General features: G+C 41.7%; 2 protein-coding genes across 4 annotated transcripts; both read right to left on the minus strand.

The window, feature by feature from the left end:
* Positions 1–539: 539 nt before the first annotated feature.
* LOC112567290 (snaclec CHH-B subunit beta-like) lies at positions 540–4,764 on the minus strand. 3 transcript variants are annotated; one of them, XM_025243924.1, is made up of 5 exons: positions 3,907–4,764; positions 3,456–3,544; positions 2,745–2,835; positions 1,717–1,906; positions 540–724 (listed from the first exon to the last, which is right to left on the minus strand). In XM_025243924.1, the coding sequence occupies exons 1-5, from the start codon at positions 3,950–3,952 to the stop codon at positions 718–720; spliced, it is 423 nt and encodes a 140-aa protein (XP_025099709.1). In that variant the 5' UTR covers positions 3,953–4,764; the 3' UTR covers positions 540–717. The 3 variants fall into 3 exon arrangements, with proteins under 3 accessions (XP_025099709.1, XP_025099711.1, XP_025099710.1); XM_025243926.1 differs by having other exon boundaries at positions 541–724; positions 4,002–4,754; XM_025243925.1 differs by having other exon boundaries at positions 541–724; positions 3,456–3,570; positions 3,907–4,754.
* A 587-nt stretch (positions 4,765–5,351) lies between these two features.
* Positions 5,352–8,839, minus strand: LOC112567326 (CD209 antigen-like protein A). Its single transcript, XM_025243975.1, has 6 exons — positions 8,747–8,839; positions 8,053–8,226; positions 7,672–7,763; positions 6,570–6,654; positions 5,657–5,882; positions 5,352–5,488 (listed from the first exon to the last, which is right to left on the minus strand). Exons 2-6 carry the CDS (start codon positions 8,141–8,143, stop codon positions 5,476–5,478), a joined length of 507 nt encoding a protein of 168 aa, XP_025099760.1. The 5' UTR covers positions 8,144–8,226; positions 8,747–8,839; the 3' UTR covers positions 5,352–5,475.
* Between the last annotated feature and the right edge of the window lie 2,037 nt (positions 8,840–10,876).

Consider the following 10,876-nt stretch of genomic DNA (forward strand, 5'->3'; position numbering starts at 1 on the left):
AACGCAAGGCAACATCACAAGAGGTGTCTTAGTGAAGTCAGATTGCGAGCGTTATCAATCGCGACTTTGAAGCACTGCAATGACAAGGCTGTCGCTGTGGTTGATGTCATTATCTGTTAACACACCAACACCACCGTCAACAGAAAACACAGCCACGACACGTTAAACAAAGAAACCCAGGTGTTGTACAAACACACCTGAGGAGTCTGCTTGCTTCAAGGGAGTGTGACAACTGACCAGCCTCCCCCCTGCCTGATGTCGTGGTTGTGGTAGTTTGCTGTGACAGTCGCTGCTAAACGGAAATATCATCAACATCACGAGATTAACAGCGATGACAGATGACAGAGACAGTGTTGTGGCCGTCCACAGTGCAGACACATGGAAAGGGTTTTGTCGTTCTGTGTGTCAGTGCGTTTGTCTGTCTGTTTGTGTGTGACAACAAGCATCTGTACATGACAAACAAGACTGTATGTTTTAAAGTCGCATTGATACAAGGATCCACAACTGCTGCTCACTAGTAAAATATAAACCACACGACAAGTTGACAGAAGGATGGAGGGTTTATTTCTTTTTAAAAGAGAGTTGGTAACGTCTCCGAGCAACAGCCAGTCACATGGTATGCACATACAGTAGTTGTACAGTAGTTGTACAGTAGTTGTACAGTAGTTGTACAGTACTTATCTTCTTCCTTCAAAGCTGCCAAGATCCTGCGTCGCCTTATTTCCTGTGAAACAAAGGATTTCACATCGTCTTTGTTTATAAGGACTTTGTGGGTGTGTGTATATACAAGTAAAGAGAGAAAGAAAGCAGAAGAGTTCTTTCTTACATTCTGGTATCTAGACTCACGTTTATGAACAGTCGTACTTTATCATAGCAACGACATTATTTACTGAAACTGTAAGACCACCATCAAAAACCAATCAGAAGTTGGAAAGCTTGACACCACCCCGCTACTAGAGGTCACGTGACAGTGAACAGCAAACAGTGACACAGAGCACGAGCAGGTGAGTAGGGAGGTTGGTGAAGTTCGCTGATGTTCATCTCGGCCAGCAACTGCCGGATGCTCACAGCGCTGTGAACAGGTGCAGCACACACACACGTACACACAACACACACGCACGTACACACCACATACACACAGTTACACACATACACGTACCAACACACACACACACACACACACGCGTGCACACAACACACGCACGTACACACATACACGTACCAACACACACACACACACACACACACACACACGTGTGCACACAACACACACGCACCTACACACATACACGTACAAACACACACACACACACACACACACACACACACACACACACACACACACACACACACACACACACGCGTACACAACGCTTGACGAGCCCCGCAGACGACGATGAGGATGGAGAGATGTATGGGCGAGTGGAATGGAAGAGACACAAGCTCAGTGGACGTCACTGCTTCAAGTGACGTGGACCAAATGACGCACACATGACGTCAGACACATGACGTCAGACACATGAAGTCAGACACATGACGTCAGACACATGACGTCATGGTACAGGACACAGTGCGCGGCCTGCCACAGCTGACTGCAGTCAACAAAAAGTGTGTCATGTCAGTGACACGGCTACTTACTGACAGACAATGTTGTACTGTCATGTGTCACAGCTGACTGCAGTCAACAAACAGTGTCATGTCAGTGACAATACTTACACGTACTCACAGACGACGTTGGTGCGAGTTATGTAACAACTGAAGGGCCACCACTTGTCGTGAGGACTCGTCACCGAACAGTTGCCGTTGTCGTAGTCGGGGCGCCAGTCGCTGAACGTTATCTTCTCTTTGTTGGAGAGGTACTTCCATTCACCGGACTGTCTCACGAAGCCGAGCCAAGATAGCTCCACTGGGCGATACAGAAAAGAAAGACGAACGAAAGGACAAATGCAGGACGCTCTGCACTCAATGATAAACAAAACAAATGGACGAGCCCTGCCCTACATGCACTGCGACAAAAGACAGACTTGGCTGTAGACAGACGGCACCAGACGCACGTGGTAATAGACAGACGGACACTAAACATATTTTCAGTGAACAGAGTATGATACAGACAGAATATTAGAAATATTGGCAAACGATAGATGTGGTAATATAGACATGACAAGAGAGAAATAACAATCATAGCACTTAACACCTCTGCCATCTGACACTCGGCAACATAATAAGATCGTCAGTTATGATCATTTTGAAAACGATAAAATAAGTCAAACCAATGTGTTCATATCTTCTTGCAATAATCATTACTCTTGTAGTTAAGGTTTCAGATTACCGGCCAATATCCATCTTCAATGACTTCATGCTCACCGTCAGAGGCTTTGTCTCTAGGATCCACACGACAAACAACATACACACTCACACTTCTTACATCCACTCAAAGGACATCCTTCTCTAACATCTCACAACACTCTCACCCAAGAGGTGTAACACTCAGAATTACAAACAACAGTCTGGACACAGTCTACAACTGAACACAAAACCAACAGTCCAAAACCACATGTGTAACACTAGACAAACAAACAACACGTTATCATATTAATCATGTCGACGACCCTCCTGCTCAGTGCCGTCCTTCCAGTTTGAGTTTCCCACAGCGAATAAACTGCAGCGAGTGTACAAACGTGACGCACTCTTAGGTTGGCGAGGGCTTAACGTTTGTAAAACACTCATACAAAATCTGTACTTACACTTTTGTTTATAAATCAAATCTTTCAGAGACTTGTTGTCTTCGCTGTTAGTTATCTCCGGCAGCCGACCTTGCATACTGGAGCAATTACCCTGTTATAGAAACACAAGTTTGGAAAGTAACTTATACCAGTTTGTGGTGTAACTTCATTGAAAATATGAAATAGCATTCTTCTTAATAAGGATATAAAGCGAACTAGATCAAGCTGTCATGCAATAAATTAAATTAACGATGACAATGATTATTAGTATTAGCAGAGGTCCGACAGCAGGCAGCAACAGCAAACTGAATGGTATTCACAACATTCTGACAATCGCAATCTTATGTAACGGTCACCACCGCCGACAAGATGGATGTCAGGATGAACACCAACACTGACAGCAAAGTGAAGATCAACATTAATTAATAATAAATCTTTAAGGCTAACAACTCCAAGTACCAGGAAGCCACATTTGTAACGATGGTAACTGCAATCCCCATCCTACCAAGTACCGACTGTCTTACTACCACACCATCCCGTTGTCATTCAGAACTTGGATGAATAACATCTCCTTGGTACAAACATCCGGAGTGTGCCTTGTGAAACTGCTCCACATTTCCCATACAGAACATAACACATAATAATATACTATTACCAAAAAGGTACTCAGAACCTCTCACAGCTCCTGTGAAGCGGCTCAGGTATGTCTGGTCAGGTCAGAATATGACTTACCTGTGCTTCCTGCCACGTCATGAAAGTTCGGAGTGGACGATAACATTTGGACCCCACAGACGTCCACTCTGCTGGGCAGACTGTGCAAGCTGGTCAATGAAACAATGTCACTCTCCTGGATAAAAAATATCTAGATGGGCATCATAAACAAGAAATGGATCTTCGGAATTAGCATAGTCAACATAAACGAACAATACATAGATACAAACGCACTGACAACAGTAAAGTCGAATTATGCATGACGTAAGTAAACACGATGTGCCTGTCTCCACTCGTCTGCTCTCCTTCTCTCTGGACAGAGACAGTTGTCATGTTTTGCAAATGCAGCTTCCCCACGTTGAGAGAGTTTATTTCTCGCGGCAGGTGTTTTAGCATTATCTACTTACACACAGATACACACACAGACACACACAGACACATACACACAGGCACACACACACACAGTACTCACCAGCCAGACAGAAGCAAGTCAACAAAAGACAGAGAACTCTCGCCATGCTGTCCACTAGTTACTCCAGACACAGAGCTCTGTCATTATATACACCCCTGGGTCACGTGGAGCGGGTTTCAAGCGACCGACATCGGTGGTGGACTGTGGTTGAGGCTTTGTGTGTCACCTGATGCACGACAGGAATATTACAAACACCTGTCCCCTTAAAGACCAATTTCATCAGAGAAGGTCAGTGTATGGTGTTATCTACTTCGCCGTCTTCCCAATAATCTTCATCTTCAACATCAGCGCTAGCAACGTTTGAAAACTAATTTCGTTACAAGATGAGGAAAGAGAGATGAATCAGCATTATTTATTTTTCAGGGAGGAAAACATGTCAGCCGAGCATTCAGTTACACAGTCTACCTCCACAACCTTTCATCAGAAGGATCTTTATCAGGGGACGTGTGTGACCCCAGGTCGTGTAAAATAAAGTTGTACTTTTGAATGTCTCATACAGGTACTTCGTCATCCAATCACAGACGTGCACGCAGAGGATGAGTCACGTGGCTGGAGTCAGGCAGGGGTCAGCAGTAAACCATCTCTTTACAAAGTAGTTGTGGATAGAAGCTGAGTTTTTATTGTAAGGTGACAGGACACAATCTTCCTGTCGTTAAATATGTCGTCGTCAGCTGCTGGCTCAATCAACAGCTTAGTGTGACGTCACTGACAGGGGGGGTACCTGGAGTAAGGTTCAAGTCGACTCCAGTACAACACAAGATACAAGTCGACTTGGTGACTATGTGTTTGTGTGCGTGCGTGCGTGCGAGTGTGTCAGTGAATGGTTATGTGTGTGCGTGTGTGTGTGTGTGTCCGCGCGTGTGTGTTTATGTGTGTGTCCGCGCGTGAATGTCAGTGTGTGTCAGTGTGTGTGTCCGCGCGCGCGTGTGTGTGTGTGTGTGTGTGTGTGTGTGTGTGTCAGTGTGTGTGTGTGTGTGTGTGTGTGTGTGTGTGTGTGTGTGTGTGTGTGTGTGTGTGTGTGTGTGTGTGTGTGTGTGTGTGTGTGTGTGTGTGTGTGTGTGTGTCAGTGTGTGTGTGTGCAGACGTGAGTATCCCATCGTGTACACGTGGTTTTATTTGAAGGTCTGTACACGCTTTTTTTCACTTTTTTATTTCAAGCTTTGTCTTTTGGAGATTTCTTTTCGGCCGAAATAGTTTACTAGTCCTAGAGAAACATTTCCCGTAATTTGGTAGATAAGAATTAATGAAATGTTAATTAAATAAAATTATTTTACTGCTTGTGAACTGCTGGAGATAGTGGAATGTTGCATTGTCAATGGAAATGATTAACTGCTGAAAACTCCAGACCTCTAGGACAATGGAAAGGGTTAAAAGTCTCAACCTGACAAATCTGACAGATAACAAACAAATCAAGCGAATGAAATAAACAACAAAGATGACAATAATAATAAACACCTACTTCTCTTCTTTATTCTACAGTTTGCAGACAAGAAAGTAACCTTTACTCAGATTTTACAGACAATGCAGTCATCTTGCACTGAGGATTTAAACGATGAAACGGTCGTCATCCTAGTCCCGGTGTCTGTTCAAAAAAATGTTGTAGTTACTGTTAACACTGTTTTACATTATAATCTTAATTGATCATAATGAGGATAATGACAGAATAAGGTTTGCAGCGTAGTATAACATTTTACCGTTAGAAGTTGTGTTTCATAAGGTGACGAAAGTTACAAAGTTCAACATTACTTACATTGTTTCACAAATGATATAAAGTCTTGCTTGGCAACGGCAGTCGTTCCAGTTTCCATTTGAATACATTTCTCCACAGTCCTCCTCTGCGGCATTATTCGGTTCCCCTGGTGCCCATCTGGTGAACACAACTGGGTTTTTGGTCATGTGACCATCATGTGTTCTTTTCGCGAAGACCCAACGTCCCTCGTTAAAAAGGTCGTTTACTCCCATCCAGACACTCTCTCCTGTGGAAATCGTATGTCAGCTTTTCTCAGGTGAAAATCTTATCTTACATATCTATTCTTTTTATCTCACTAATGTTTAAGCCTTGACCATTTTATAATCCATTAAGACACGAGAGGACGCATGGCTGTAGAACTGAGAAAGGTATAATGTACGATATAAAGGTACAAAGCGTCAAGTAGAAGGAACAAGGGTATCTGAAATAAACTGTGGGGTAGGTTTTTGTCTAAAGATAAAGAAAGCAGTAGCGTTTGTGGAGTGGCTACATTTAGAAGAGAAAGAGAAAAGAGAATACCCGGGGTACCCACTTACTACACGAGAGACTGAGGTGCTGCTGTTCTGTGGAGGTTGAGAACCAAACAGAGACAACACATCTACAATTCCATCTCAGTTTTTCATGGGCCAAATTTGAGGGAACTGAATAAAATATTTTTAGCCAACAGCATTCCAGTCGTGAGTACCCATAATATGTACATTGCACAGCTACTACCACTCACATCTCACGGACTACAACCACAGTCGTCATCCACATCATTCACCACCTGCTCACTCTCCTCCAAGACACAGGCAGTGTCGGGCCTGTCACCTGCCGTCTCTATCCATGTACCCTCGTCCTATCAGAGGCTAGTAGCAGTCAAGGAACAAATAAACGAATCCATTCATACAGTTAGTCACGGTGTTGTTCTCACTTGGTATCATTAAACCTTTGGCGAAATTGTTTTCCTCGGAAGAATTGACGGTAAGGATCTCATGTCCCTCCCTTTCACAGAGACCCTGCACACACAATATCACGAGAGAATGTTTAGAATGTGATTAATACAACTGTCGTATCATTGTATATTTCTAGAAGTATCATCAAAGAGCTGACAGAAACATAGACAGGATGTGACAGACTACCAAAGCTGTGCACAGTTATCTTTCCTATTTGTGTACAGAAAAGGCGTTGAATTCCACTTAAAGACCTTTAAGACAATAACAATTCGGGACACAAAAAACAAAATCTTTTTGAGGATAATGTTCTTTAATACTATATTTCTTGACCATAATAAGTATAACTAAGCCACTGAACTTATAAACAGGTAGTCGTGTTATCATTTTTCTGTAAATATTTCTTAGAATAAAACTGGTTTTTGATTTGACGATAGCCACGAAGTTGTATGACTGGACTGTTGGCAGATGATTTCTTTCCTGTTAACTACAAAAACTAGGCATGAGACTACAAAGCTTCCGGTCTAGACAATTTTTTTTTTTTGTGTTTGTTTAGGCTCGCCGAGACTAACGGAGGACACGTTGGCGAGAGGCGAAGCGTTGGTCTCGGCAGACAGATAGCAGTCCACCTGCACACGTCCGTGAGAGAACTTTTCCACTATTTTCTCAAAGGTATCACAACTAAACTAAACCACAAAAATATCTCAATGCTTATTGGAGATTTTAAGATCGTAACATTATTGATAAATATCATCGCATATTTTAAATGTTAATTATAGTGTATTTTATTGAAAAATTGTAAATATATTTTTTTTAATTTACGTTTATAAAGATTTTATTTCAAATCCAAGAAAAAAGCTGCAAACAAGAACTTTTCCGAAATATTCAAGATTTTGACATAAATATTAAGATTTCTAGTTGTAATTATAATAATGTTATACTTTTTGTATACTCTGACTTTGCTAAACAACAAAACACTATTATTACTTATTGTCAATATTCCTTTCGCTTCTATATTTGTACACCTGACTTTGTCTATTTGGCATTCACACAAAGACTAGTGGCATGAAAAGTTTGTGTCACCAGAGCTTCTGGGTAGGTGGCTCTGCTCGCGATGAATTTGTAGCAGCTTCCTTGGAAGTGACTCCAACCCTGCGGACAGACGGCGTCTACCCCTGTAACAAGGGAGGTGAACTCAAGACCAAACACTGTCATGTGAGGCACACACGTGGTTTGACTAGTGGTGAATATTATCTCTACTAATTACACTACTGTGACAATCACAATACCACTACTGTGACAATCACAATACCACCACTGTGCTAACTCCCTTCTCTTCACTTGATGTGATGTGATGTGATGTGATAGAAACCCTGAATAGACAGCTGAACTCTAGCAATTTGGACTTCAAAAGACAGTCAGCGATGAAGTAGTTAGCCATTAATTTAATATCTGTGGTCTTACCTTCTGAAAACTTCATGACAAACATAAAGAAAAGAAGTAGTGCAGACGATGTCAGTCCTAACTCAGATCTTCTCATCGTGGTTGAGGACATGCAGTATATGCAAAGTAGTGGACTCTTCCTTCGGCAACGATGAGTATAGCTTTGAACTCGGTTGAGTAAGATAAATATGTTTCCTGCCACACACCATAAAAAGGACAAAGATAAAAGAAAACACATTAAGGACGACTGCCACATGCGCACTCAACAGTCGTCCACACATTGCTCGCCCCTTTCTTCACTTGTACACAGAACAACTTCATCTGCTTCTCTACAGGACCTAGAGTTAACTATCAACAAAAAGCCGGGTGTGGATATTTCAAGTGACTGATGTTCTACATGTTCACCTGCTCATTGTGTTAAAGTGGAGTGGATGGTGGATATCATCAAAATCCTTAGCAGCAGTGAAAACACATGGATCCCATAGAAAGTACTCCCGACCCACGGCGAGCACCAGGGTGGGTACCTGTGTTGGTTTGTTTGTTTGTTTGCACACTGTGCTGTTACGTATTACACTCGCATTTAAATTCATGAAATTCTAGAGGAAACAAGTGCTTTGAAATCCCCGCGGATGGTTCAACTCCCGTTAATATTTTTTTCTGTTTTGGTGGGATGTGTCTTGAAACATAAGACGATACAGTCTGTACGTGTACTCACCACATGAAGACGTTGGTAATGAAATACAACAGTTCCACGTCCTGACAAGCTTCTTACGAACTGTTGATATGGTTGCTAGGACGCTGACGTCCTTATCACACTAGCATCACCTCCAAGACAACAGCGCCACCACCAGGAGTTGTCATTCCTGACTTACCTCACATCGCTGTAGGCGTCTCTAATGACGACGGTCGTCGTTTGAAGGAGGTCACATGACACTGGGTGATGCTGACCTTTCTAATGAGGTAACCGTCAGTTGTCCACTTCATTACTGTCGTCTCTCGTCCACACCAACATCTCTGTAGCATGCTGGGAAGGCGCATCATCTTTGTCACAGAGCAGCTGATGTCTCCACCGAACCTCAAGAACAGGTGAACAGCAAGATTTGTGTATGTCACATTTTTACTTGTTTAAAAATCTTTGTTCGTACTTCGTCGACTAAAATAATATGTTTCAAAGAAGTTGAGATGTAAATATTTGAATACCACCATCTAAACACCACCGGTAGCCTGTTACCAGATACTCTGTGTGGTTCAGTGTTTTCTATTTCGTCTAAATTATTCCAGCAAACTGTCATGTGCAATAGTTTGTATTAGAGTCAAATAATGACTCACATCAGCATCGATCCTTTGGTAGTCGCCACGTTTTACAGGGTAACATTTTGACCCCATGACATACACTCAGTCTTACATTTTCTCATTCTACAAAATTAACAAAATTAAAGTCGTTTGGTGTCCAGCAGTGGAAGCGAGCAATGAAATATGTACCTGGTGTCCTGGTCTGCATCCCATGCTAGCAATGTTGTGGAAGAATGAGGCTCAAGACCATTCACTCTTGTTGTTATCAAGCATTCTAAACAACTGTTGGAGTTTCTTCGTGAGTAAACTCTTACAGTAAGTGTAATTTATGGCAGTGAGATGATGATGTAGGGAAACAAAAGTAGCAGAAGGTATGGTGATAAATTGTAGAATCTCTTCAATACTACCTGTCGTAGTGGATGGACAGAGCGATGGCCAGAAAAGTCATTCAGACATCAGCCCTGGACTGGCTGATCGATCAGTGTTCGAATACTTCAGTATCCGGTTTACACAGGTATGGGGTACACTGCCAGTGATCAGACGGGTGGAGCTGAGCACATTAGAGGAGTGAGGGGCGTGGAACTGTGAGCTGTTAATGAAATGTTGATATCCAGAGTTTAAGATTTTCGTACACCTTTACAATCAAGGCCATACCTTACAAAGTCACGTGACTACATTTTGAAGTTCTGCCTATAGTTTTACTGTGGCACCTTTGTTAAATGGAGTGCTGACTGCTGTTTTCCGATTTCAAATTGGTTTCAGCTGGAGTTTTCATTTAGGTACATTCTTTTATTTTGGAAGACATAAAAGAGAAAGAACATTCAAGAAACATTTCACTGAGCACAAAGCAATCTGATTTTGAAATGCGTCTTTATCAGCAAAAGACGAGTGATTCCTGTAAAAAGAATTTTTTTTTAAAGGGTAAAATAATCTTCCCTTAGGTCTCGGGATTTTCTCATATATATATAAATTAAATTATAAAAGAATAAGCAGAACTCTTACAAATATTGTATAATTTTTTCCTTACACATTTTATATTTTAAGTGAGACGTATTAAAGAAAATTCCGAGACCTGAGGGAAAAATTATTTTACTCTTTTTAGTACAGTTCAAATAAAAGTTTGTTTAGAAAAACGTATTTTTCTCATGGATTGTGAATTTTATAGCAAACTTGTAAGTCTTGTTGACTTTTGTCATCCATTTCTTCGTGTTACATCTCTTACATCTCTGAAGGGTTTCGTCCCGTTGGGCGAAGTCAGTTTGAGAAAAGAGAAAATCTGTGATACACTCCTGACGCTCTCATACCTCACTTCTACTCGGGTACCAACCATCTACTATAACTTCCAAGTGAATGAACTACTGCTTGTGGAAGCTACATCAAGCCTGCAGAGCTACATTTCATGAAGAGAGAAAAATTTTAAAAAAAAAACATATTTTACAGTTTGTGGACTGCTGGGAATAATTTAATATTGCATTGGCACCTAAAACAAATAATTTCATACCTCTAGGACTACGCAAAGTGGTTGAAAAATGCATTTCCGAATTCCATAGCT

The sequence above is a fragment of the Pomacea canaliculata genome, linkage group LG6, assembly GCF_003073045.1.
Source record: "Pomacea canaliculata isolate SZHN2017 linkage group LG6, ASM307304v1, whole genome shotgun sequence".
In the NCBI taxonomy this organism is placed as follows: Eukaryota; Metazoa; Mollusca; class Gastropoda; order Architaenioglossa; family Ampullariidae; genus Pomacea; species Pomacea canaliculata.

Excerpts from the sequence above, each read along its gene's own strand:
- LOC112567290 (XM_025243924.1), bottom strand. The coding sequence starts at position 3,952 with ATGGCGAGAGTTCTCTGTCTTTTGTTGACTTGCTTCTGTCTGGCTG. Across the intron at positions 3,545-3,906 it reads GACTTGCTTCTGTCTGGCTG|CTTGCACAGTCTGCCCAGCA; the intron begins GTGAGTACTGTG and ends TTCATTGACCAG. Across the intron at positions 1,907-2,744 it reads TTTGATTTATAAACAAAAGT|TGGAGCTATCTTGGCTCGGC; the intron begins GTAAGTACAGAT and ends TGTATCGCCCAG.
- LOC112567326 (XM_025243975.1), bottom strand. The coding sequence starts at position 8,143 with ATGTCCTCAACCACGATGAGAAGATCTGAGTTAGGACTGACATCGTCT. Across the intron at positions 7,764-8,052 it reads TGTCATGAAGTTTTCAGAAG|GGGTAGACGCCGTCTGTCCG; the intron begins GTAAGACCACAG and ends CCCTTGTTACAG. Across the intron at positions 5,883-6,569 it reads CAAAGGTTTAATGATACCAA|GAGAGAGTGTCTGGATGGGA; the intron begins GTGAGAACAACA and ends CGATTTCCACAG.